Here is a 24,119-nt window from a genome sequence, read left to right as displayed (position 1 = left end):
AAGCAGTCTTTAACCCCTCCCCCCGCCTTTTCTGACCCATCGAAGACGCCGTAGCCCCTCGCTTTAACTGTGAGGCGGCCCCGGGCGGAAGTGACGGTACCGGAGCCGCGGGATTCAAATTCCCGGAAGCGGCACTGCGCTGGGGCCGGCTGCAGCGGCAGCCGCTGCTGGGTAAGGATCCTTCCCCCGCCGTTATCCGGGGTGTGCACAGGCCCCTCTGCGTCCCGGCCCGAGAGCCGCCGTCAGCAGCCGGGGAGCCCTGCGTCTGCCTGTGGCTGACTAAAACCGTGTTAGGAGCCCCGTCCCGCCCGGTAGAAGGGGTCGCTGTTCCCTAACACTACGGTTATTTTTTTATAGATGCTTGAAGATGAATTCCAAGACCGCCAAAGGTATAATCGCTGGCAAGTGGGGCCTAAAGTCGGGTAGCTCCAGAGCAGAGAGCGACCGCGAGAAGTACAAGCAGGAGAATGCAGCCCTGAGAAAGTCCTTGGAGGAAGCGGAGAAAGGGAAAAGCAAAAAGACAGACCCGGAGAGGAACGGGCTCCTGGAGGTGAGCTGGATGCTCGAACTCGAGCTGGTGTTTGTGAGGTCCCCACTGTGCACGGTTAACGTGAGTCTGAGGATGTCTGACCCTGTAAAGCAAGGCGCCAGTCTTTCCTCTTAAAACTTAGCTTACTTTGATGTCAGTGCTGTTTTAGTCTGACGTTTTTGTTCTTAAATATTGTTCAGTGATGACTGAACTAATCAAATTACAATCATCCAATAGGGCTGTTAAATACAAAGACTTGAGGCCAGAGGTCCCAATTATTCCATTAAGACCTGTCCCCATTTGTTTGGAATGGTTGGTCACAGAGAATTATTTTAAGCATTTCCAGCAAACAATATTGTGTTTGCAAACAGTTGCCTAAGAACATGCCAAAAAGTGCTGAGTACTTGCTTGAACTGTATTCTCAAGCTCCCACTGAGCTATAGGTAAATAAAACTGTAATCAGTTCATCACACTATTCTTCCATTACAACCAAAGAGCAGAAACTAAGACACTGCAATTTCCATGCCTTGTAGCCCATTCAGGGTAAACCTATGGTTGCAGAGAAAGAAGTTGATGACTTAGCATGTGACCAAGTCATGTACTGTTAGTTTCCCAGAAGGACCGGGAAACTTTAAATGGAGCCCTGCAAAGGATACAACTAATGGAGACTAGGCACACCAATATTTCTAGGCTACTTCTTCTGACAATAAGGCTTCTCGTGTGTCTGTGCCACATCAGCTGAGAAATGCTAACGGAAGTACTAGCTATGGTTAGATAGCTCATGTACCGTTGTTGCTAAATTCCTTAGTATATTTGCTGTGTCTGCTGGAGTTTGCTCTCTGCTCAGTGTTGATTATTTAATATTGGGTTCCTAGTTTACAGGTGGAAAATCACAGCCATGTTTAGATACACTAGGTGCTATTTGGTGTCAATATTTTAATTCTAGTGAGTACTGTGTGGTCCACTCCCTAAATGAGGCTCTTTAAAATTCAGTTTCTTTCAGTTTCTCTGTCCTCTTCTAATGACTTGATACCAACATGTAGGATTTCAACATCAACCTTTCTCATGGAAAACAAAATGCTATTGTAACAGAAGTTTACGTAGAGCCCCAAGGTATCTCAAATGTAGTAATAATGCTATGTAATAATTACCTGTGCTGGAGGCCTACTGAAAAGAGAATGCCTGTTGAAAATATCTACTAAAGCGCATTTTGAAACTAAAAGGCCAGGTAACTTGGAAAACAGGCTCCTTCTCCTGAATGCTTTATTATAACTCTTTTGTAACTTCACTTATTGTCATTTAGTTTGCAAGAAGGCTATGCTGCTTGTCAAAAGCTAACCAACACTAAGAAATGTATCACCAGTCTCTTCACTGGAAATGTTCAAGAGTTCTTGTACTGCTTGTGTTTTAAGGTTCATCTATTGTAGTGATCTGTATGTATATACAAAACCAAGTCTGTGAAATTTGGTTCTTTGCATTCTTTCCTTGTTTCATATATTTCAGACTGTTTTACTATTGCTTGAAGTATTTCAGATGATCAATGTAGTGTTGTGATGATCATTGTAGTATTGTTTATTTTGAGTAAAAAGTAATATTCTTAGCTAATTAAAGGCTGAGAGGATCTTACAAAGTGAGTATCTCCTCAAACTGTTGTAAACTTGCCAATGCATTTGTTGCATAGACTGATGCTTACTCATTTGTGTGACTCTCTTATTCTGTTTCATTTAGAAAATACTTTCCCTTGAAAAAGAGAAAGAAAAACACAACCATCTTCTTGGAGAGAAGGACAAAGAAATCCAAAACCTGAAAGACAAACTTAGATCCAAAACCAAGAATAGTGAAGTCTCCTTGTTACAAAGTCAACTAGAGGAAAAAACAAAGGAAGCAGAAACAAGAGAACAGTTATTTTCTTCTCTGTCGGAAGAAATGAACTGTTTAAAATGTAATTTATCCACTGTTACTGCAAAATGTTCTGAGCTTGAAAACAGAGCTGGTACTTCTCAGGCATTCCAGGTAAGCACTGAAGAAACATTGTAATGGCAATGTAGTTTCATTGTAATTTGCACCCAGTAAGCACTGATATTTGTTATAAAATAGGATAGATTTTTAATCTTCTTACAAGTTGCATTGCATGCTGAAATATTCTTATATGAAGAGAGATGATAGCCACATTGAATTCTAAATGAAGAACAGTAAAGGAGCATAACTTCAGGCAACACAGCTGGGGAGGAAATTCTCTAATTCTGTACTGCAAGGTCCCTTTTTCAAGCTCACATGCAGGTGGTAGGACTAGTGGCAAGACATGTAATGATCCACTCTTGCTTAAGAAGATATTATGCCCTTCTCGGGTTTGTATGCTCCGTGATTAAACAGACTGAGAAGGCAGCAGTAAGAAACATGGGCCATTAATAAAGACAAACTAAGCTCCTCACCTAATCCAGCTTCAGTCATAAGCTGATTGGAGGCAGCCTGGGCTGCAGTGATCATGCACTGGTGGAGTTTGCAGTCCTGAGGAATATGGGTCAGGTGAAGAGTAAAGTCAGAATGCTGAATTTTAGAAAAGCAAACTTCCAGTTCTTCAAGGTGTTAGTCAGTAGGACCCCCGGGAAACTGCCCTCTCTCCTCACACCTCTTTAGTGGATGGACCACAAGGCAGGGACTTGAGAAGCAAAGTCCCTCCTGCTGTAAGAGAAGATCAGGTTCGTGACCACCTGAGGAACCTGAACATACAGAAGTCTATAAGATGTATCTGAGTCCTGAGGAAACTGGCTGATGTAGTTGCCAAGCCACTATCCATGGTATTTGAAAAATTATGGCAGTCAGGTGAAGTCCCAGGTGACTGGAAAAAGGGAAACACTTCACACTTTTTTTTTTTAAGAGAGTAGAAAGGAAGAACTACTGACCTGTCAGCCTCACCTCTGTGCCTAGGAAGATCATGGAACAGATCTTCCTAGCCTAGAAGCTATGCTAAGGCACATGGAGAACAGGGAGGTGATTCGAGAGAGCCAGCATGGCTTCACCAAAGGCAAGTCCTGCCTGACCAACCTAGTGGCCTTCTATGCTGGCGTGACTACCAAGGGAAGAGCTAAGATGTCGTCTGTCTGGACTGCTGTATGGCCTTTGGACATAGTCCCCTACAACATCCCTCTCTCTAAACTGGAGAGGTATGGGTTTGATGGTTGGACTGATCAGTGGATGAGGGATTGGCTGGATGGTTGCATCCAGAGGGTAGAGGTCAACGGTTCAATGTCCAGATGGAGATCAGTGACAAGTGGTGTCCCTCAGGGGTCCATACTGGGACCAGTACTGTTTAATATCTTCATCAATGACATGGTGGGATCAAGTGCACCCTCAGCAAGTTTGCAGATGACACCAAGCTGAGTTGTGTGGTTGACATGCCTGAAGGATGAGATGCCATCCAGAAGGACTTGGACATGTTTGGGAAGTGGGCTCATGTAAACCTCATGAGGTTAGGCAAGGCCAAGAGCAGGGTCCTGCACCTAGGTCAGGGCAACCCCTAGTATCAATACAGGCTGGGGGATGAAGGGATTGAGAGTAGCCCTGCTGAGAAGGATTTGGGCAGGGGCGGGACTGGTGGATGAAAAGCTGGACATGAGCCAACAATGTGTGCTTGCAACCCAGAAAGCCAACCATGTCCTGGGCCACATCAAAAAAAGCGTGGCCAGCAGGTCAAGGGAGGTGATTCTGCCCCTCTTCTCCACTCTGGTGAGACCCCCACCTGGAGTACTGCATCCAGCTCTGGAGCCCTCAGCCCAGGAAACACCTGGACCTTTTGGAGCAGGTCCAGAGGACAGCCACAAAAGTGATCAGAGGGCTGGAGCACCTCTGCTATGAGGACAGGCAGAGAGAGCTGGGGTTGTTCAGCCTGGAGAAGAGAAGGCTCCAGGGAGACCTTATTGTGCCCTTCCAGTACTTAAAGGGGGCCTACAGGAAAGATGGGGACAAATTTTTGAACAGGGCATTTTGCAACAGGACAAGGGGTAATGGCTTTAAACTAAAAGAGGGTGGATTTAGACTAGATATAAGGAAGAAAATTTTTACAATGAGGGTGGTGAAGCACTGGAACAGGTTGCCCAGAGAGGTGGCAGATGCCCCATCATTGGAAACATTCAAGGTCAGGTTGGATGGGGCTCTGAGCAACCTGATCTAGTTGAAGATGTCCCTGGTCATTGCAGGGCGGTTCAACTAATGACCTTTAAAGGTCCCTTCTAACCCAAACTATTCTGTGATTCAATGAGTGTATCTGTCTCCTCCCTGGTCTCGTGAATCCTCATTTGCTCCTCAGTTGTTAAAACTAGTTGCTTGTACTTTACATGGCATCACACATGGCAAGTACTTCAATGTGACAGAAGATAGGACAGGAATAATGCATTGCTTCTCTCATTTAAAATAGCTGATAGGTATGGTGCCAGGTATGTGGCAGCTTTTTACTTGTGCATTTAGTTTTCTACAGTTGTTTTTCCACACCTGCCTGTTCTAATGTTCCATGGAAAATGCAGTAGTATCTCAATAAGGGGCACAGGGAAGTTAGTGCCTACGAGTCTTTTCCAGACTTTGACCTGCAGATGGAGCTGGTTCCTCATGCGCTACAAGGAAGTGGAGTAATTTCTAGAAATCCAGCTTTAGCCACATACATAGCAAAATATCTTAATCTACTAATTTTCAATGATAATACATATATATATATACCACTTCTAGTATTGCAGTATCTTGTGAAATACCACCTTAATTGCGATGTGTTTATTTTTATTTTCAAGAGACTTTTAACTTTGTTAGAGAATATGAAATGTATGTTAATTCAACAGATTTCCATTATATTTTTGTCAATGAACTACAAAAATAGCTTTTTGTTTAAAATTAGAATTTTCTTTTAAATTTCTTACTGTTTTATCAACAGAGGGCAACAAAATTTGACTGATGTTTTGACTGGATGTCTTGGAAAACTTGAAAACAAGTCTAGCAATGCTGCTTGAAACTGCTAGGTGGCATATGAGCAGCAGGTATACTCTGAAATGGAAACAATGGTTGTATGACACAATTTTGAGAAGGGTTTTGCCGAGACAGAGTTCTAATGTTTATAGAAATAAGAATCTGAGAAATTGTAGTGTCTCTAAATTCTATTTTTATTAGAAAGTGATAAAGTTTAATAATTGCATTCAAATATCTCCTGTATTTCTTCAGCTGTAAAGCTTGTTCTAAATCATGTTCCAAAAACCACAGGAAAACTTTGGGGAAATGTAGCTTGAATTTTGGTAGTAATCTACTTTTTTATTTCCTTAAAGTTCCCTCTGACTTATACCTACACAATTTCAAAAAATTTTCTATCATGCAGTGAATAGACATGTCAGATTATAGTATAGTCAGCAAGAAGTATAACTGTTTACCTGCTGTTTAATTTTAGATGGGTCTAAAAAACTCTTCAACTCATACTTCAGGCACTCTACTGTGGATCAGGCCTCAGACAACCAGTCAGTATGTCCTTACGGTTCCAGACAGGCTTGCATGGTTTCCCAGATGTATATAATCCTCCTGTTATCCCAATAAAGTTGTTGGGGAAAGCTAAAACCTTGACAACTCTTATAGGTCTAGCTTATTGTCAAATAAGCGAGAATATGGAAACAGAACAAACACTTACCTTTTTTTGTGTATTTAAATAATATTTTTCAGAAGCTGTCATGTACCCTTCAGGTCTTCCAAGATAGCAGTTCAGCAGAAGACACATGATATTCTTCCTGGGAAATCTTTTAATGTTAAGAGTTATAGCATGAATTAAATATAAATCTTTGTCCTGTATATTCCAGAAGATTTTATTTTAAATCTATGAAATGGTTTTCTATGTAACTTAGATCCTTTACTTAAAAAATGAAAGACTATAAAGATGTTTAAACACAAAAGGCACATGTATGCATCTGTTTTCCATTTTTAAAATATTCTCATGTTATTTATGTGAGATTAATAGTCATACAGGACTAGCTTTACTACTTCAGTCATCTGTTTTAAAGAACTCTAACAGGTTGTTCTTTGTCTGCAGGAAGCTGTAACAAACAGCACTGGATCACCAACTAATCTGTATGAAGTTGAAAAACAACTGAAAGACGTAAGTTTCATGTACAACATTGCGAGTATAAATCACTTGTATCAAGATACATAGGAATGTAGATTATCACCATATACATTTTTAGGTAGTATGGGACCTCAGAGGGTATGTTGCCCTCTAAAATATAATATCTAAAATTATTTTGTGACAAGACAATAATTTAAATTAAAAAAAGACTTGCAAAAATAAAAAGACAGTATTTCCATCATCTTTGAAAAACCTTGCTTGGAGCATCAAAGTGGCTGCTGACAAAACAGGAGCCCCAAGAAACCTAGCTGGCCCTCGGAGCTGACACTGCCTGGGATAGCATGAGGTTGGATTAGGAGCCTCCTGAGGTCCCTTTCAGCCTGAATAATTCTGGATCCAGATATAAAATCCATGTCCTTGTTCTTAAAAACTTTAAGTTGCGATGATATAGTTTTAGTTTATTCAACTTTCAGATGTTATTTTATATTATTTTATATTTGAGACTGAAAGGTTAATCCTTCACAATCTGGGCATGACTCATGAAAGCCTTTGTTTTTACGTTATCTTCCCATTCCAAGAAATAAACCAATCGGTGTTTAATACTGCTGCAATTTTAACTTATGCTCAACAACCTGACTTATCTTTCCAAATGAAGATGGGTTTTATTTATTGTACAGAGAAGACTACTACATTTTGCAGCAGAATTAACTAGCTTATCTTTAAACTGTGTAATACATAACTCTTAACATTTTTAAGATGACTAATACTTTTAAAGTCTGATAAATTGCCAGAGGCTTTTTTGTTGTTCTTCTGTTCCTTTTCATGAAGGCTCTTGAGAAAAACCAACAGTGGCTACTCTATGACCAGCAACGTGAAGCATATGTCAGGGGACTGCTTGGAAGGATCTTTGAACTTGAACAGAAGTCAGAAATAGTTAGTCAACAAGAATCTAAAGAATTCAAATCAGAAGGTATCAACTTTATTTTTTCACCAAAAGTGACCCAAACCATAATTATCTCTAGAATAAGTGTTTTCTGAAAACAAATTAAACAAAATCAAGACTTTCTTCTCAACATTTTGGTATCTTACTGGTAAAACTTGGTTATGTAAAATTTCTTTGCTTCCTGTTATCCAGCTACATTACTTGATCAACAATATTTCATGTTTTTATCTACTTCAAAGATGGTTTTTAACAGCCTTGACACTCTATTACCAACCTCTCTGTTTGCGGAAAGTGTTAAGGTAAATAATATGCATGTCTCCCAACCTTCAAAGTACACTTTCAACCTGCATAATAGAAGTACTAAGGATTTATGAGCTAGGCGGGGATCAGATTTTTAAATTTTTTTTTCAAAATAAATATTATAAAAATGACTCAAGACTGACATGTTCTTTACTCACCTGAACAGTTCTTACAGGGCATGAAAACTTGTGGTAAGTTTTGGCACTTACCAGAACAGTGTTTCACAATATGGATCTGGCCACCTCCAGCTCACTTCCATGCTATGTAACTCCTCAATAACAAACGCCCTTTCGGTACCATGCATTCAGATTGACTTGAGTTGTGCTTGACTGGCATGTAGAAGAAAGTTAAAATCACATTGAACAGAAGAACCAGGATTTGGCTTGCTTTTCTTATCATCAAATTGTTAATTTTATATACGCTGCAAATGACCTGCAAGGTAAAGTCACTAAATAGAACTAGCAGCATCTGGAGTAAGAGTATGCCCACAGACACATAGCACTTAGTAATTCATGTGCAGTGGCTTGGTTTCTGCATTGCCGCTTGAATCTTTATGGAAAACAGTAAAATACCATAATCTTGTTTTGATGTTGTTCAAAATACAGTTCATAGATTTCTAGAGGGAAGCAGACTGAAGTAGCTCACCAGGAAACGTAACTCAGAGTTACTGCTGTCAAAGCTTTGTTGTCAGAGCAGCCAGGAGACTAGGAATAAGGATATAAAAAGAGTTCACCTCTTCAAGCGGCTAGACAGTAGCAGAGATCTTAGTTTCTACGAACCTAGCTATACAAGTTGAAAGTAGATATGACAACTTTTTCCAAGGAAAAACTTGGTATTTCTCTGAAGATCTCACCACCCTATAAAGGAGCATTGCTAATGAGAAGGTAAGGCTTAGCTCAAGTAGTTGAGGGGAGGGAGAACAGTCAAGCATGAAGCTTTGCCTAGTAAATTACACTTCGAAGAATGAAGGGAAGCCTTCAATATGGAAAGTATAAAAGTCAAGAAGTTCACAGTGCCAAAATTGGCAAAGCCTGTGAAATTCTGCATTCCTTGTTCTGCTTTTAGGTATATTTTGTATTACTACTGAATTTCTACAGACTGCCTCCTTTATTTTTTTTTCCTATTTCTAAACTTTTATTGAGTTGACAAGCAGAAATTTTTCAAATTCTGGTTTAAGTAACAGTCACTATCGAAGAAGCAGGCATTTTTTTATCAATAAAACTATCCTAGTCCCTCTTATTTGCAACTTAGAAGTAAATGATGGCATACAATTTGAAGAAGATAGTCTGCAAAAGACAATGGATAGTCTGGCTTTGGTCAGCAATGGTGAAGAAGAGCCCATTGCGTCTCCAGGGTATCTCTGGGGAGGGAGTAATGCCAGACCCCAAATGTGGAAGTGAGAATCGAGTGTCTTTGGGCCTTGATTGCCATGCATCAGTATAATGCATGAGGCCAGGTAAGAACCATGTGTGGGTCATGGAGCTCATGTAGTCAGGGTGAAGGATATAATACTGCTATAAAGGTTAGTGAAGGAAGTGGCTGCACCACAGAATACTATACACAAGCCAAGTTGCAATTTTCCAGTAACTATATTGTGAAGGAGACTTTAGTGCATTAAAAGGATTGGAAGCTATTTTAACTAAAGTTTGGTGCCTATCTGAGCTGTTTAATAGCTTAGAATGTCAATTTCTATCAATATGCCTTAAAATCCTGTCAAGGATTTGGTGTTCTGATTTTTAAGTGATATTTTTTTTTCCCCCCTCATTACAATCTCAATTATTTTTACCTCATTAAGGTCATCTACAAGAGGAAAAGCAAAAATATTATGACCAGCTGTTGTTAACTGCTAAGAGTGATCTTGAGACTGAAAGACACACTGTAACCCAGCTGAGATCTGAACTTAACGAATTCAAAAAGAAGTATGAAGAAACACAACAAGAAATAATGAGTTTAAATGCCTTATTGCAGTCACAACAGGTTGCTGAAATGAAGACCCTAGAAAATGAAAATAAAATTAAAGAAGAGAAAGTGCAGAGACTAAAACAAGAAAATGAAATTATTAAAGGACAGCTCAGAGAAGAAAAGAAGAAGTCTGAAGATCTTTTATGTCAGGTAAGTGGGTGCATTTGGAGGTTTGAGATCAGTAGCAATGAATCAAGAGAGCTGAAAAGTCATACTTAATAAGTATGGACAATCGCTGACTTGCTCTGGTAACTGGTCTTTACATATATCTAGACTCATGTCCTTGTGGTTAAAACTGAATTCCTTCTTTAATATATTGGTTCGAATCAAAATCCAAACTCTTGTGAAATTTCCCTGTTTAAACAAGGAACTTAACTCGTCCGCTTATTTCCCTGGTCTCATGGGGCACAAGAGGGAGAAGTGAGAGAATACTTAAGTGATTCTAATCTAATTCATTCTCAAGGTTAGTAGTAAACTTGAACAGGAAAGGTAAAAACTTGAGTCCATACAGGCTATTTCATCACACGGTCCTAACTATGGAACATCACTGATATTTGCTGTCACTTGGCTGCTACAAATACCCATGTGGGCTTGTAGTTTCATGCTGGATAAGTAGCTGTGTCCCAGTCCCAACCACTGTGGCCATGCAGCTGGGGTTTGTTTGTGTGTGTTTTTCCATCCAGAGCAGTTCCTGTGTTTGGTTCTCCGTATGATGGCACGGCTAAGAAATATGCGGGCACACCTGAGTACTAAAAAGCAATGGCCAGATAAGCAAGAGAAGGGATGGATGTTGTCACTGTTTTGAAAACAGCTATGACAGAAACCACTGAGAAGAGTTCTGTAATTCCCTATAAAGCCTAAGAAGTGCCTGTCAGGCAGGCTGTTCAACGTGTGTGGCTTACCCTGTTGCCAGATCTGTTCTGTTGCTTTTGCATCAGGTTAATTGTTCACAGGGTTTGCCCATCTTCCAGAGTACTGTGATGACTTCAGTGAAATAATTCTGTTCATGTCTCAAGTTCTTAATGCTTCCTTCCTTCTCTTTTTGAGCCTAATGACTTTAACCACTCTGGCTGATCAGAGGTGGGGGAAGACATCTATGTGCTATATGTTAATATTTAAAAGTGCTCAGTGCTTATCTCCTTTTGTTTGTGATTCTTATGAGGACTTTGCCACTTTTCCTACATGGAGTGTTACAGTGATGTCTTGGAATATTCCTATCAGCATGTTGATGCTAACAAAAAAAACCCCCAAAACTCATTTTTTCTTCTGGACATGAAATCATGACCATGTACCTGCTGAAGAGAAACTGGGAAGTCCCCCTTGAAGGACTGTCCTCAAGGCATCCAAATAAGATAGACTTGCTACTAGGAGATGTTTGTGATCAATAACAAAGCAATGTAAAACTGAAATTTGAAATATGAGAATAAAACTTACTAGGCACCAAAGTAGGCTAAAACCAGAACAACACTTCAGCTCCCTAAGCACAGGCTGGTTCTCACTGGTTAATTATGATTAAAAGGCGTTGTTATTTTTTTTCAGCTGAACAACAGCATTCACTGTAAAAGTTGATACATGCTGATAATGGAGGATACTTTTACTCTTCTTTTTTTTACATTTACTTAACCCATTACAGTATAGTACTTTCTGAGTCTTAAACCTGTTCTCTTCTATTTTAAAAAAAAAAAAGGCATATCCCATGTTTTTTTGTAACAGCATGGTGTGTTAGTGCAAACATAGGTTTTGTGTGTACATTTTTGTCTACATCCTAGCAATCACCTAGGAAAGTTCAGTTTCATTATTTTGAACTATAACCTCATCCTGTGTTCCCCCTGCTCAATGCAATGATAATGTTTCCCTGAGGTTTTCCCCAGAGAAGTAGAAGATTTGAACTGGATTTGGCTGTTGCATAACAGGCGTACATTTTTCTGTTGCTGTTAGAATATAAAAGTTTACTTTTATCCATTCTTAGATTCATTATTTAAGTTTATTAATTGTTGTATATGGAAGCTCTTTATTACAAATGTTTTTCTGCCTTGTAGGTGCAACTTCTTCGTAAATCATTGCTCAAACAGCAGGAGGAACACACTAGGATAGCTTTATTGGAAAAACAGGTACTGAATTATATGCTAAAATGCTGATAATTAATCTGTATTGTGCACAAACGCTTTCTAGACTAACTTTCCAAATTTAAGAATGAGTAGTATATTAAATAAAGTAACATTAAATATGACTATTCAACTATAAATCATCTTTTGATGCCTCTAAAAATTTTGATGCATCTGTCAAGAGGAAAATGTGTAACCTTTTACAGATAAGAGGGTGTGATCAAACCTGATGCTATTTTCTCCACAATCACTTGTTCAACTGTACAGCCTCAAATTAGGTATGGGAAACATCCTAAAACCAATCACCTCATTGAAGTTTTGTAATATACTCTTGATAAAGTTATACAAATAACTGCACTGCCATCTCTTCCATCTTCTTTATTTTTTCCAAGTACATTCTTGCAGATCTAATTGACATTATTGGAAACAAAATAGTTATGTTTATTTGTTAAGCTTGGGTGTGCAGTGTTACCCGTAATTTCTGTCCAAATTGTCTTGCTACAAGAAAGATCCTGGAGTATAAAATGGCATTTTTAATGAGAACTTGCTCTATATGCTTTTCTATAAAATGCTTAGTTTAAGATTGCAAGACAGCTTGAAATACCCTCCAACCAAAATAACTTCAAACTCCACCTCTACTAAGGGAGACTTTCATAATTGGGCACGTATGAATTTCACTGGTGAATGCAACAAGTGACTTCTTAAATTTTTTTTTAAATCCCATTTTAGGATATGATAGCAGAGTAAAACTTACTTTACATATTTTAAGGGGAAACATTTCTCTTCCTACCCCCCCACACCCCCCCTTTCTTAATAATTCTGACTTCAATTCTTAAATTTTCACACTTGGGGGGTTGTCAGATCCAGATATGCACCATAGACTTTGAGAATGAAAAGCTTGATCGCCAGAACTTGCAGCATCAGTTAAACAAAGTCCTCAAGGAACTGCGCAAGGCCAGGGAGCAAATAACCCGTCTGGAACCTCTGGTATGTACTGAATAACTTGCAAGTGGATTTAGTCAGGGATTTTGCATAAATGTACATGTTTTCACTTTGGGATCTTATTTTAAGCATAGTGAGTCTTCCGTTAATGTCATCAGATATTCATGGTAGGCCCTTACATCCTTTAGGTATGTGGCCCCAAGGTGCAGAACCCTATGTCAACTAGATAGGCATCATTCTTCTCTACAGCATGCATAGAGAACTAGTACTGCAGAAAGAGAGCCAGAACAGTCAGGTTCCTGAGCAGGGAACATAGCTGTATTTTGTACCACGGTGTGTATCTAGTTTTGTCTGTTGCCCAATGACAAAGCTGCGGTACGTTTAAATTCCTCCCTCACTTCTATCTGATATAGGATGGGTGAGTCATTAAAACCTGGGGTTTTCATTTCCAAAAATACAAGTTCCCTACTACAATCAAAAAGGACACTTGTTCTATTGTGAGGCATCGTTTTATTAAGGAATAATGTGTGAGTGGCTAGGAAGATGGTTGGGGAAGGATTCCCAGTCAGACATTGAGGGGAAACCTCTCTTAAATAGCCTGCAGAAAAGCTACGTGCAATCTAATTTAAATGTGGTGTTAGAATTGTACAATGGGCCCTCCATTATTAACATGAGTAGCATAACTGCATTTATCAATCTTAAAATTCTACCCTTAGTGCTGTAACACACACAAGGCTTGTGTGCCATCAAACCGTAATATTTTTTCCTACAGTATTTGGTAAGTGCATGCATGCCAGTCTTATACTAAAGCTTTTCCTTTTCCAGAAACTCCATGAATCTGGACATCTGGAACCACAAGAAGATTTGCAGGCTGTGTTTGAAGAAAAGCTGACCATGTATGACAGAAGCCCTTCCCTGAAACATTCAAGCCTTCTTGATGAAAGTTTTCTTGAGTGTCCCAGATGTAAAGTGCAGTATCCAACAAGCCAGCATAGAGAACTACTAGCACATATTGACTTTTGTACGGCTTGAACTCCAAATGGACTTACTATATTTGCTTTACATGCACTGCCAGCATGCTCTTCTACAAAGCCAAAAGATGTCTTTAAAGCTTTTTTCTGAAGACTGTATAAAGGACTACTATTCTATAATTCAGTTCCACAAAAACATTATAGTAATTTATTTGGCCTCAAATATTTTAACAGAGGTTTCTTCAAAAAAAACCAGCTACTACATTTTTGGTTGCAAATAGAACTATTTTTAGAATTAGGAATATCTTAAAATAGTAAACTACTGACTTATTTTTTTGCACTGTTAAAAATGAGAACAGTAGAAGCACACCCATTGTGTCAGACATTATTTTAATGTTCGGCATATCCAGTTCTCGGTTGGTGAATCCTGATGATTGTGCTTGTACCTTAACTGACAGTAATGAGCCAAAAATCTTCTGCAGCTCAGTAGGTGCACTGTATATTTATATATACATGGGGTGTGTCTATATGTATAGTGTATATATACAGGTATTACATGTATCATATACTTGTGCAACATATCACCATCTTGATACATTAAAAACTCAGGAGGGTCATGTTAAGAGGTCTTTGCTGCTTCAGATTCATGTTGAAAACATCAATCATAAGTAGCTTGTTTTCCTGAACCACAGTCATGGGTGACTTAGAGCTCATATAAAAATGCTGACCAAGGTTTAAGCTCTTCTCAAAAAAAAAATGTCATTGGGAAACAAACTTCCTAGCAAATACAAACTTCCTTGGAACTGAAAAAAGTAGAATTATGCTGAAGTAAACTTGTTTGCACTTCTGTATTTTAGAGGTTAAAGTTGGGAAATATCATTATTCAATCTGTTACACTTGACAAATGTCCCAGTTTAAAAGTGCAGTTTTTAATAAATTGCTCTAGTGGATGTGAAGTGCCATTGTATTTTGGTATTAATACAGAAAACAGGTTAGCAATAAATTCCTGCAACAAATTAGAAACTGGCAAAAAATTCCCTTATGGATTTGCAATCACAGCATTATTTTTTTTTCTAGTGCCTACTGTAAACCTGGATCTGTTGCTTGCATTTTGCCCCTTGCTCCTGTAGTGAAGACCAACAAGCAGTTCCACAAAAATTATTCAAGCGAAGAAATCTTACAAAGATACACTAGTTAAGGAAAAACTTGCTGGTTTTACAAGTTTATGGTTTGCTGAGGACAGTGAAATACCCAAGGTCTGTCTTTGTCTAGTATGTTGATTCTGATTGCTAGCTAGTATTCCATCACTCTGCTGCAAAACTGCATGCATTTACCCCATAATGTTCACCCTAATCTCCAACAGTTAAACATTATTCTTAAATATGAGGATGTTTTCCAGCTTGTTTTCAATAACTATTATAATACCAAGTGATGTTGTTATCTATTAAATCCAGTGCTTGTGAGACAGAAAGAAAATGTTAAAAAGCTATTACCTTTATATCTGAAATATCTTTGCCAAATCGATTGTATTAGCTGCTATCTATCCGCTTTTCAATTTCACTGACTACGTCTCACGCCAATCTTTGTGTTTGACAATTTGCTCAATAGTAGCAACAAGTTTTCTGACCAAAGATATGACGAACTAACAAGTAAAACAGAAATGATGTTTCAGAATCACAAGGTTTTGCTATGAGGGAAATTGTCTTAATTTCATGTCTGTCTTTCTAAACATCTTTTAAATTCAGGATGATAACTATGCCTTTCATTGCAGACTAATAATTTTAATCTCTAATTAAACCTCTTTTGGAAGTTTAAGTTAGTTGTCTTTTAACAACACATTAATCAGCTAGTATTCAGTTCCCACTTGCATACTCGGCATAGTTTCTGCAAAAAGAAATTCTGATCTTTTATGTATTATAGATGAAATAAGTTTGCCTGCTACAGGTCAGCAGTCTTCTCTTCAATAGTTCTGAGGCTTTTTTAAATTAACGAAAAACACTTTCTTGCTAGAAGCTGATACTGCAGAGGGAGAGTCATAAAGTTGATAATGGGATAACCTTTAACAAGTTTTGTTCATTCCAGCACCTTTTCTGAACTTTAACAATGCGTTTAGGCCTGCTTGCTAAGTATTAGACCTAAGTATAAAACCCCTTACTGATATATTTCTACACAACATCAGTGTGGTGTATGTTGAAAAATGCCAAAATGGCTTTCTACTGCCAATAACTCCCAATGCCATGTGCCAATAACTGTACTAAAGATGTTTAGGCAAGCTATACAATAAAACACTTATGTTTAACTATGCAGATAAAAAGTGGCAGGGAGGCGTAGTGACGGTTATCCTGTAAAAGAATCACACTGAACAGCACAAATATCTAGAGAAAACAGGATGTCACTGTTCACCTGGCAAAGAACTAACGTAAATGGTGCAATGTCTTCAAGAAAAGTGGGGGGAATGTGGCGCTCATGATATCTCCATAGCAAAGCAGAGACAGATGGGAGTTTACAAGTGATGAAAATGTATCAGTAGAGGAGCTCGAGCCATTTTATTTTAATCTGGCAATCAACCTTTCTATTAGTTTCCACATCTTGTAATCTGATTGAACTGTTAAGATTACAGTAACAGTTGTGGCTATGGTTTTACCTTAAAAATGATAAGCAAGTATCTTCATCATACCAGAAAGATATGGTAATATAAGCTCCATTACATACATTGGGACTATGCAACTCAGAATACTACTTGCAGTATTTCTAAATCTTTTTCTTTCTCTAATATGGAAAATGTGACAGAATTAGGAAGCCAAGTGGTAGTCCCTGCAGCAAGGGTCCTGCTGAAAGTCTCCACATGTTAAAAACATGACTGTATTGTCAGTATGGGGGTCTGTTTGGGTTATTTTCAAGGCAGTCACCCAGAGCAAGGCAGCTGCATGTCTCCCAGGGAAGGGCAGCGCAGGACCTCCCTGAAGTCACCTGCACAGTAAGCAATTGTGTTGGAGAATTCTGCAGCATATGCGGGATTTTAAGAGGTGGGGAAGGAAATAAAAGTCAAGCGCCTTAGAAGGAAGAAAGGAAGCCAAAGAATTTTAGACCAAATCAACCTAACTGCCATTCCTGGAAAAAACCCACTGGCATAGACCTGGCAGTGGGAATCATGTCATGTGTCCCCGGTTTTCTTAACTGAGCAAGAACTGTGGACAGGGAAAAAACAAAAGATGTGCTAACATGGACCTTTTGTTTCAAACAATGTAGGGAAATACAATTACTTCCTCTAGTCTATACAATTGGTGTCACAAGTAGCCAAAAAGCTGCATTACATAATTAAATATCAATAATTTATAGCCCTAAGAACATAAGCGCAGCAAAAAATGGATCTTTGTTCTGACCCACATGGCCAGAGCATAGTTTGTCGCTGACAAGCAGCCTGAAGCGGATGCCTAGGATATAGCCTAAGGATAAGGGATGCATATGTGGGACCTTCTAATATCTCAAGCTTTAAGAGACAGATGTGGTTCCCATGTGTTAGTACCTCTCAATGGATTTATCTTAAAACATGAAATGATTAACTGAGAATAATGTGTTAGACAATTCCATGGTAGTCTATCTGATTCCAAAACTACTGATATTTTCATAGGTGAGGCAGATACTACTAGAGTAGACATAAAAACTGAGACACTCCAAGGTAGGAACTGTGAGCCCTTTAGAGGACAGCAGGAATTTTCAATTTACCAACACCAATGATCTGAAATAAATAGGATGAAATATTACATACAGGAATAATCAACTACCAAAATCCAAAATAAATAGTATGACAGTGTATCAGCTCCTCCAGGAAGTTTCTTGGGATTACAATAAACAGAAACTTGAACACGACTCAATATTCCACCTGCCTGATTTTGCAACAGTTTTACAACATGATGAATAAACAGCCTCTTACATGTTTTACACATAAGCTTTCAGTTCTAGTCAATACAGATGAGACTTTTAGCTGGAATACTGTATCCAATTTTGAGTATTGTACTTTAAGAACAATTTAGCTAATGTGAATGCAGTAGAAATCTTTCAGATTTCTGATCAAATTCATGAAAGAATCAGGGTTATACAGTCCAGAAAAGACAATGAAGAAAAATGACAAAATTTCATACAGAGGAAAGATATCAAGTCTTCCTATGCTCGGTGAGAAGAGTAGAGAGCTCAAAATTGCAACAGGAGAAATTTTGACATACAGAAAATCTTTCCGATGGTTGAAGAGATGAAACATGTTGCTTATGGAGGCTGCAAAATCTCCACCACCGGAAATTTACTGAGACACCTAAATAACTGTCTAAACCATTCTTGACAGGCAAGTCTGCCTTGGGTCAGGAACATCAGCCAGATGATTTCTCAGTCCCTTGAAGCTCTATTTTTAATAACACGTATAGACCTGCAAACAACACACCATAAGTTTTAAATAATAAAAAAAGCAGGTAACACAATGGTTGTTCTGCACTGACACTTCATGTTATTTCACTCCATGCAAAATCAGTAGCTACTGCACCAGAAGTCAATATAGCAGTTTATTTACTGACTTGTTTCTTAACTGGAAAATTATTGGTATTCCTGTGTCTGTATAAACTTCTAGTCTGAACAGACAAAGTCATTTACAATCAATACTTGCATTGATGCATCTCAACCTCGCTGGGAAACGAGATAAATGGCACAAGTGCAACTTGATGTCACAAAATTCCCTAGTGTTGGGAAATGCCTCATCCAAACATTGTTTTAATGAACAGCGCTGGCGTGTCCGATTCTTTGGCATTTGGGGAGTTCAGACTCCCCTCCATAGGGTGCCCAGGAACGGGACTCAGGAAGGCAGCGTATTGAGTGGGAGCTAACCAAGCCAGTGAGAAACATGACTCCTTAAGAAAGGCTGGGTGCACAGAAAGGAGGTGCTGTTGAGGATTCACAGATGTAAATTCTCTTCTAGCACTATCTCTTCTTGCAAAAAAAAGCTGACTTCAAGAAGGACACATATCCATGAAGTGAGACCTCCCCTTACACACAGTCCTCCTTCAGACCTGCAACAGAGCTGCCCACCAGTAGTCACGGACATATAGTCCTTTTGCTGTCTCTCTGACTAACCAAAAGTTTAAGTACTTCACACTGAATTAATAGTTTAAAAAAGAGAGAGAGCAAGATAAGGTGCCTCAGAATATCCTGTAAGAAACACGCCTGGGACCTTATCATAGTGATACCCGGCTGGCTTCTTAGCCGATGTGCAACCAGTTTCAATTTCCCTGATCAACTGAAAACTGGTGAATGAGCACACTGCATCAGCAAAAGCACAAGTTTTACCAATGTAACAAGTATGGTCTGGTCAGTATTATCCCATTCAACTAGATAGAAAACTATACAGCCTAATTTAGACATCCACAGTTTCTGGACACAGTTTACGAGAAGCCCTAAATCACAGCTCTTTAATCATCTCATATTAAATTATAATGCAACCAGACCCCGAACAGCCACTGATAATGAAAAACATGAACAGTGTGGGAAATGACATGACTTAGCATTACACTTGTGAAGTCAGAAGGGTTTACAGCAGAATTTAAAGCGTTATCTGTATTTTCTCTTATTGGTTTTGCAAGAATCATTTTTCTGTTTCTCCAGCCCTAGGTTAATGCTAGCTAAGCACAAGCCTTGCCTTCCAATACAGACAGATTTTCTTTGCAGCAGACAGGCTCTCTGTAAACCTTCTTTCAGGAATACCTGACTTTTAAAAGAAGTAAAGCTTTTATCCTGATTCTGGCCTGAAGAACCCCTGTTGCTCCCAAGAAGTTACTCTTGTAAGTAAGAAAGCAACCTGACTCTCCTTAAACCTCATGAATAAGAGCATTCCCTAATCTTGAATATGAGGGAAAACGATGACATCTGTGATCTCTGCCATCACGAGCAAGTGAGGTTGGTGATATGTGTTGTTTGTAAATCCTTCAGAAGCACACCATAGCATTTGCTTCAATGGCTCTGCATCAAAGCTCATCAGCAGGAATGTCGGTACTTTATGCAGACCTGAAAGTTAGCAAAGGTCCGGTGGTACTCAAATATCAGACTGTAATTCTCCAAATAAATCTTGCACAGGGTCTCAGTTCCTTAGTAAGAGTGTCCTACCAGATTCTGCAATGTCCAAATGAACCATTCTCATACCCTATATTCACTGATAAACTCCCTAAATCCATGGGCTAGATATGTAAGTGTAATACAGTATCTAAAACTGCTAAGAAACAACCTCACTTAGTTAGAACAGTCTAGCTGGAGCTGAGTCACCCTGCTGAAGCTTGGTTAGCATGCAGCATAACAGAGATCTTGACCTTCCAGGGGAATTCTTTGTTACATGGATTATGTACTTACATTTGCACTTAGTTCAGAGAGAAATCCCTCCCTTACTGTAAGTCATGCGGAAACTGTTCAGCGTTGCTGTTGGCAAAAGTTCTGATGGCCTTGATAACAAAAAACTGATCCAGCTCTTACTAGAAAGCACATCTACTGAGAGTGTTATCAACAGCTCTGATTTTGACTGAGGCATCGGTCAGCAATGCTGCTGCTACAACTTGAAACTACAGCATCGCTGGCACATATCCTAGGAAGCATGCCGGCTTCTGATGGATATTGACCACAGGACAATGAGACTCCCCAGAAGAAACAGGGACTAGCTCTTGACATGATCACAGAGATCCATAGAAGCATCTGGTATTTTCAGTGGATGTTGGAGCTTGCTACTATATGAAGGCAAACATATGCATTTATATTTGCACTACAAGTTTAAAAATGCCCCTTGGACATTGGTGTAAATGCTTCAGCTCACTCATTCGAAAGTATACGACGAGTGAGCAGTTAGGAAACTTCCTAAAAAGCACAATAAACCAAAACAGATTTGTATTTGAAACAAACCTTACAATGGCATAACTTCTTCTAAGCACAGAATTAATAGTGTCTGGAAGCTGCAGTATGATATGCAAAAGCAAAAATGAAAATAGAAAGCTAACTTTGGTTGCAACTTATGCTAAACCCCTATTACATACACACAGCTTGAGTCACCTACAAGCTTGGAACCTCTTTTGTGAAGACAAAGAATCAACATTTCTAATGTAATGAATTTAAATCACTTAGTAAACATTAAATATGAATACATCTGTTATAGAAGTCAGTACTATTTACTTATTGTGATACAGGTGCATGGAAAGACTTAAACATCAATCTACATGCAAGAGGTTGCATAAATAAAGCAAAATCTTTACAAGGTCACGTCCAAATGGAACAAGAATCCCCGTCTCAAGACCAGAATCACCTACCCCAGGAGGTCCCTCTCTCTGGGAAGATTTCTTATGCCCAAGAAATAAATAGGCTGAACTATCCCCATCTGTCGTGACAGTTCACCGTTGTCAAGGGAACAAGCTGAAAAACAGAGCTTGACTTATGGTATCAAGTAACACAGGCCTTATCTGCCATAAAGATGGCAAAGACTGAGGCTTTCATTCAGGACAAAAACCACAGAAAAGGAAAAAAGATTTTTCCCCACTAGGCTAGCTAACCTGTTCCACAGTGGTCCCCGCAACTTTCATTTAACCTAGAAAAATGAAATCTGAGTTGACTCCATGTTCCACCACTTCTGAGCATAAAAGAGCACATAGGTTGAAGCAATGATACAGGTTAAGCAACTGTAACAGGTTTCCAAGCATTCTGTTAATCACTTCCTTGTCATAAGCACATGTGGAGCATACACTGCACACAGCATCCGCTTATTACAGTAATGTCAGAGTAGCTCTATCGAGGTTATGATTCCTCCCTTCCTCAGATTTCATGTTGTGGTGGTTGCTATGATTGTAGCTACCCAACAGCAAATACAGCTTCTGTACTTCATGGGAGGGAAAAGAAAACTATTTTTTTAGATAATGGATCCATTAGACCCATGAGTAATCAGACTGGTTTTGTTCCTGCAAGGAGCTCCCATTCATTTGATAAAACCCCATGGAAACATGCATGTTTCTTCACACCTCTGCTCTGCCTGTACACAGGTCAGTGTGGAGCTCACTCCCTAACAACACACTAAAAGCAGCATTTTGCTTCGGTTCTCCTGAGTAACCAACAGGCTTATGCCAAGTAAGGAAGGTTCTCATTCACACCTAAGGACCATAGCTAAAGATGATCCTTTCTAAAGAAGATCGTAAGTCTATCCAGATATTTCCACATTGTCTCATTTGCAAACCTTCTGCTCCTCTATGGCATTCCTTTCCTCCCTGACTAAAAATACCTTCATTTCTTCAATAATGCTGCTTTGGATGTTTCTCTATTTCCCTTCCCCTATTCTGTTTCAAATGTGTTTACTTTACCCTCAATTGATAGGACCAGTTTCTAATTTCATTTTCCACTAATGACAAAGGGGCTAAAGATTTCATTCATAACACAACTTGCATTTATTCTGTGCTACCATTTCCAGCTGCCCCCCATCCCTCCTGGTAATGCCTTCCAAGTTTTCACACAGGTATAAACAGCCATCTAATGATGGCTCTTTCCCAATTCCCAGCCTCTATTCAGAGTTCAGAGCTGACCACACCACTGCTACTGCCAGCTGCCCAGAACTTCAGGGCTAGTTTGTCAGCTTGTATAAAGTCCCAGACCTGTGAGGTTTTAGCAACTGGAAGATATCTGCTATATTTCAAGATTCACTAATCTTTTTACAGACTCAGTCCACAGCACAGCCAAAATAAATTGTGGCTAGATATGTCAAGCTTTGATCATAAATAGGAATAATTGTCCTCAGCAGTTCTATTAAATTTGCTGAGACTTTTGCAATGTGGGTGCAGAATTTTTTTCTCACAGCGAATGATTTAGAACAAAATATGTGTTCTGAGACACTTGCCAGTCACTTGTGCTGCTGGCTGCCAAAAAAATCATCTTTCCAAGTTTTCTTATTGTCTTGAGTTCATAGCAGCCACCCACTTAACAGCAAACCTGCCCACATTTCATACAAAGAAATCAGCAGGAATTAGGAGGAGCATCTCATCCACCTGTTTAAGCTGCCCTGCAAACTCCCTGTTCGATGAGATGGCATAGATAGTTACAACCACTTACAGCTCAAGAGAAAACAGGCTAATTAAAATCAATGCGAATTCTGCACTGGCAAAGATGTGGGAAGCGGTCCAGGAAAGATCTCACTCTTGTCATTCCTCATTAGATCATCCCTTAGAAGGACCGAGTCTCTGGAATCTCCACTAATCTGGAATCCCCAGTAATGCCATTGCGTAAGTGGTTGACAGCAGGGTCACGCCCAGGGTACCGCACCGCCTGGTACCACACTCCCACTGGCACACCGGTTTGGAATAACTCTCACCTAATCAGAAGGTGTAGCTCCATACTGCCAAGCCTGTTACTGCTCCCTTAAGCACCTACACCGGCACAGAGTCAAGTGAATTCATCCAGAGCTGTCTAATGTTACACAACTGTTTACATACTTTATGAAAACATTTTATCTTCTTTTATGAGGCATTATCTGCTCATCCGTGATGATTTACGCACCTCACTCCCAGTCCATTTCTAAATCATCTGCAATGAAGAGCGTAAGTGGAAGGGCCTACTTTGATTTACAATTTGAGCAACTGCTTCCAGGAACTGAAGTCCAAAGAAAAAATGGTATTTTCTAGCTATGTCTTAATTTACCGGGCTTCTTCCACAAGAACTCATAACACAGGCGGGTAAGATTCTGGATCCACTCACTAAACAGATCCCACTAATGAAGACAGTGACACTGCCCCTCCACGCTGGACTTCGGTGAGCACAAGCAATGCACAGGACTGCTGTTTCCAAACACCACTGTCCAGACATGAGGAGATGGATAAATTACTCTTTTTTTTTGAACTTTAGAACAGCGCTAGTTACCCTGGACTCCCGAGAAGAGCCCTCGGAGCAGTCTGCCAGCCATCCCTCTGCTTTAAGCCCAGCTGAGGGGAGGCGCCTGGGTGGCTCCCCTGGGTCACCGGTGCCCCAGGGGCCCACCTGCAGCGTGGGGCAGACCAGGGCCGGTCCTAGTGGAGGTGGCCAGGCCTGTGCCCCTCAGCATGGCGGTGCCGGCCTGCTGACGCACACCCTCCCCGGGCAGGGCCCCACTCGCCCCCTCACTGCTTCCCCATGCATGGCGGCCTCACCTTTGTGTGAGTTGTGCCCTGTTTACCCTCCCACTTCCTTGTTCCACTCTGGCACGAGGGCCATAAACCACCCAGCTGGTACAGCCGAGCCCTCAGTGGCACGGGCA

The 24,119-nt window shown here is 39.7% G+C and overlaps 1 protein-coding gene across 1 annotated transcript; it reads left to right on the top strand.

Annotated features, from left to right (window-relative positions):
- Nucleotides 1–15,660, top strand: CEP55 (centrosomal protein 55). The gene is made up of 9 exons (XM_054207203.1): nt 1–171; nt 358–550; nt 2,258–2,542; nt 6,582–6,647; nt 7,443–7,584; nt 9,653–9,969; nt 11,859–11,930; nt 12,786–12,911; nt 13,692–15,660. Exons 2-9 carry the CDS (start codon nt 368–370, stop codon nt 13,896–13,898), a joined length of 1,398 nt encoding a protein of 465 aa, XP_054063178.1. The 5' UTR covers nt 1–171; nt 358–367; the 3' UTR covers nt 13,899–15,660.
- The last annotated feature ends 8,459 nt before the right edge of the window (nt 15,661–24,119 follow it).

The sequence above is a fragment of the Rissa tridactyla genome, chromosome 6 (assembly GCF_028500815.1).
Source record: "Rissa tridactyla isolate bRisTri1 chromosome 6, bRisTri1.patW.cur.20221130, whole genome shotgun sequence".
Classification (NCBI taxonomy): Eukaryota; Metazoa; Chordata; class Aves; order Charadriiformes; family Laridae; genus Rissa; species Rissa tridactyla.
Note: the sequence above shows the minus strand (reverse complement) of the source record. Positions and strands in the feature narration are given on the sequence as shown.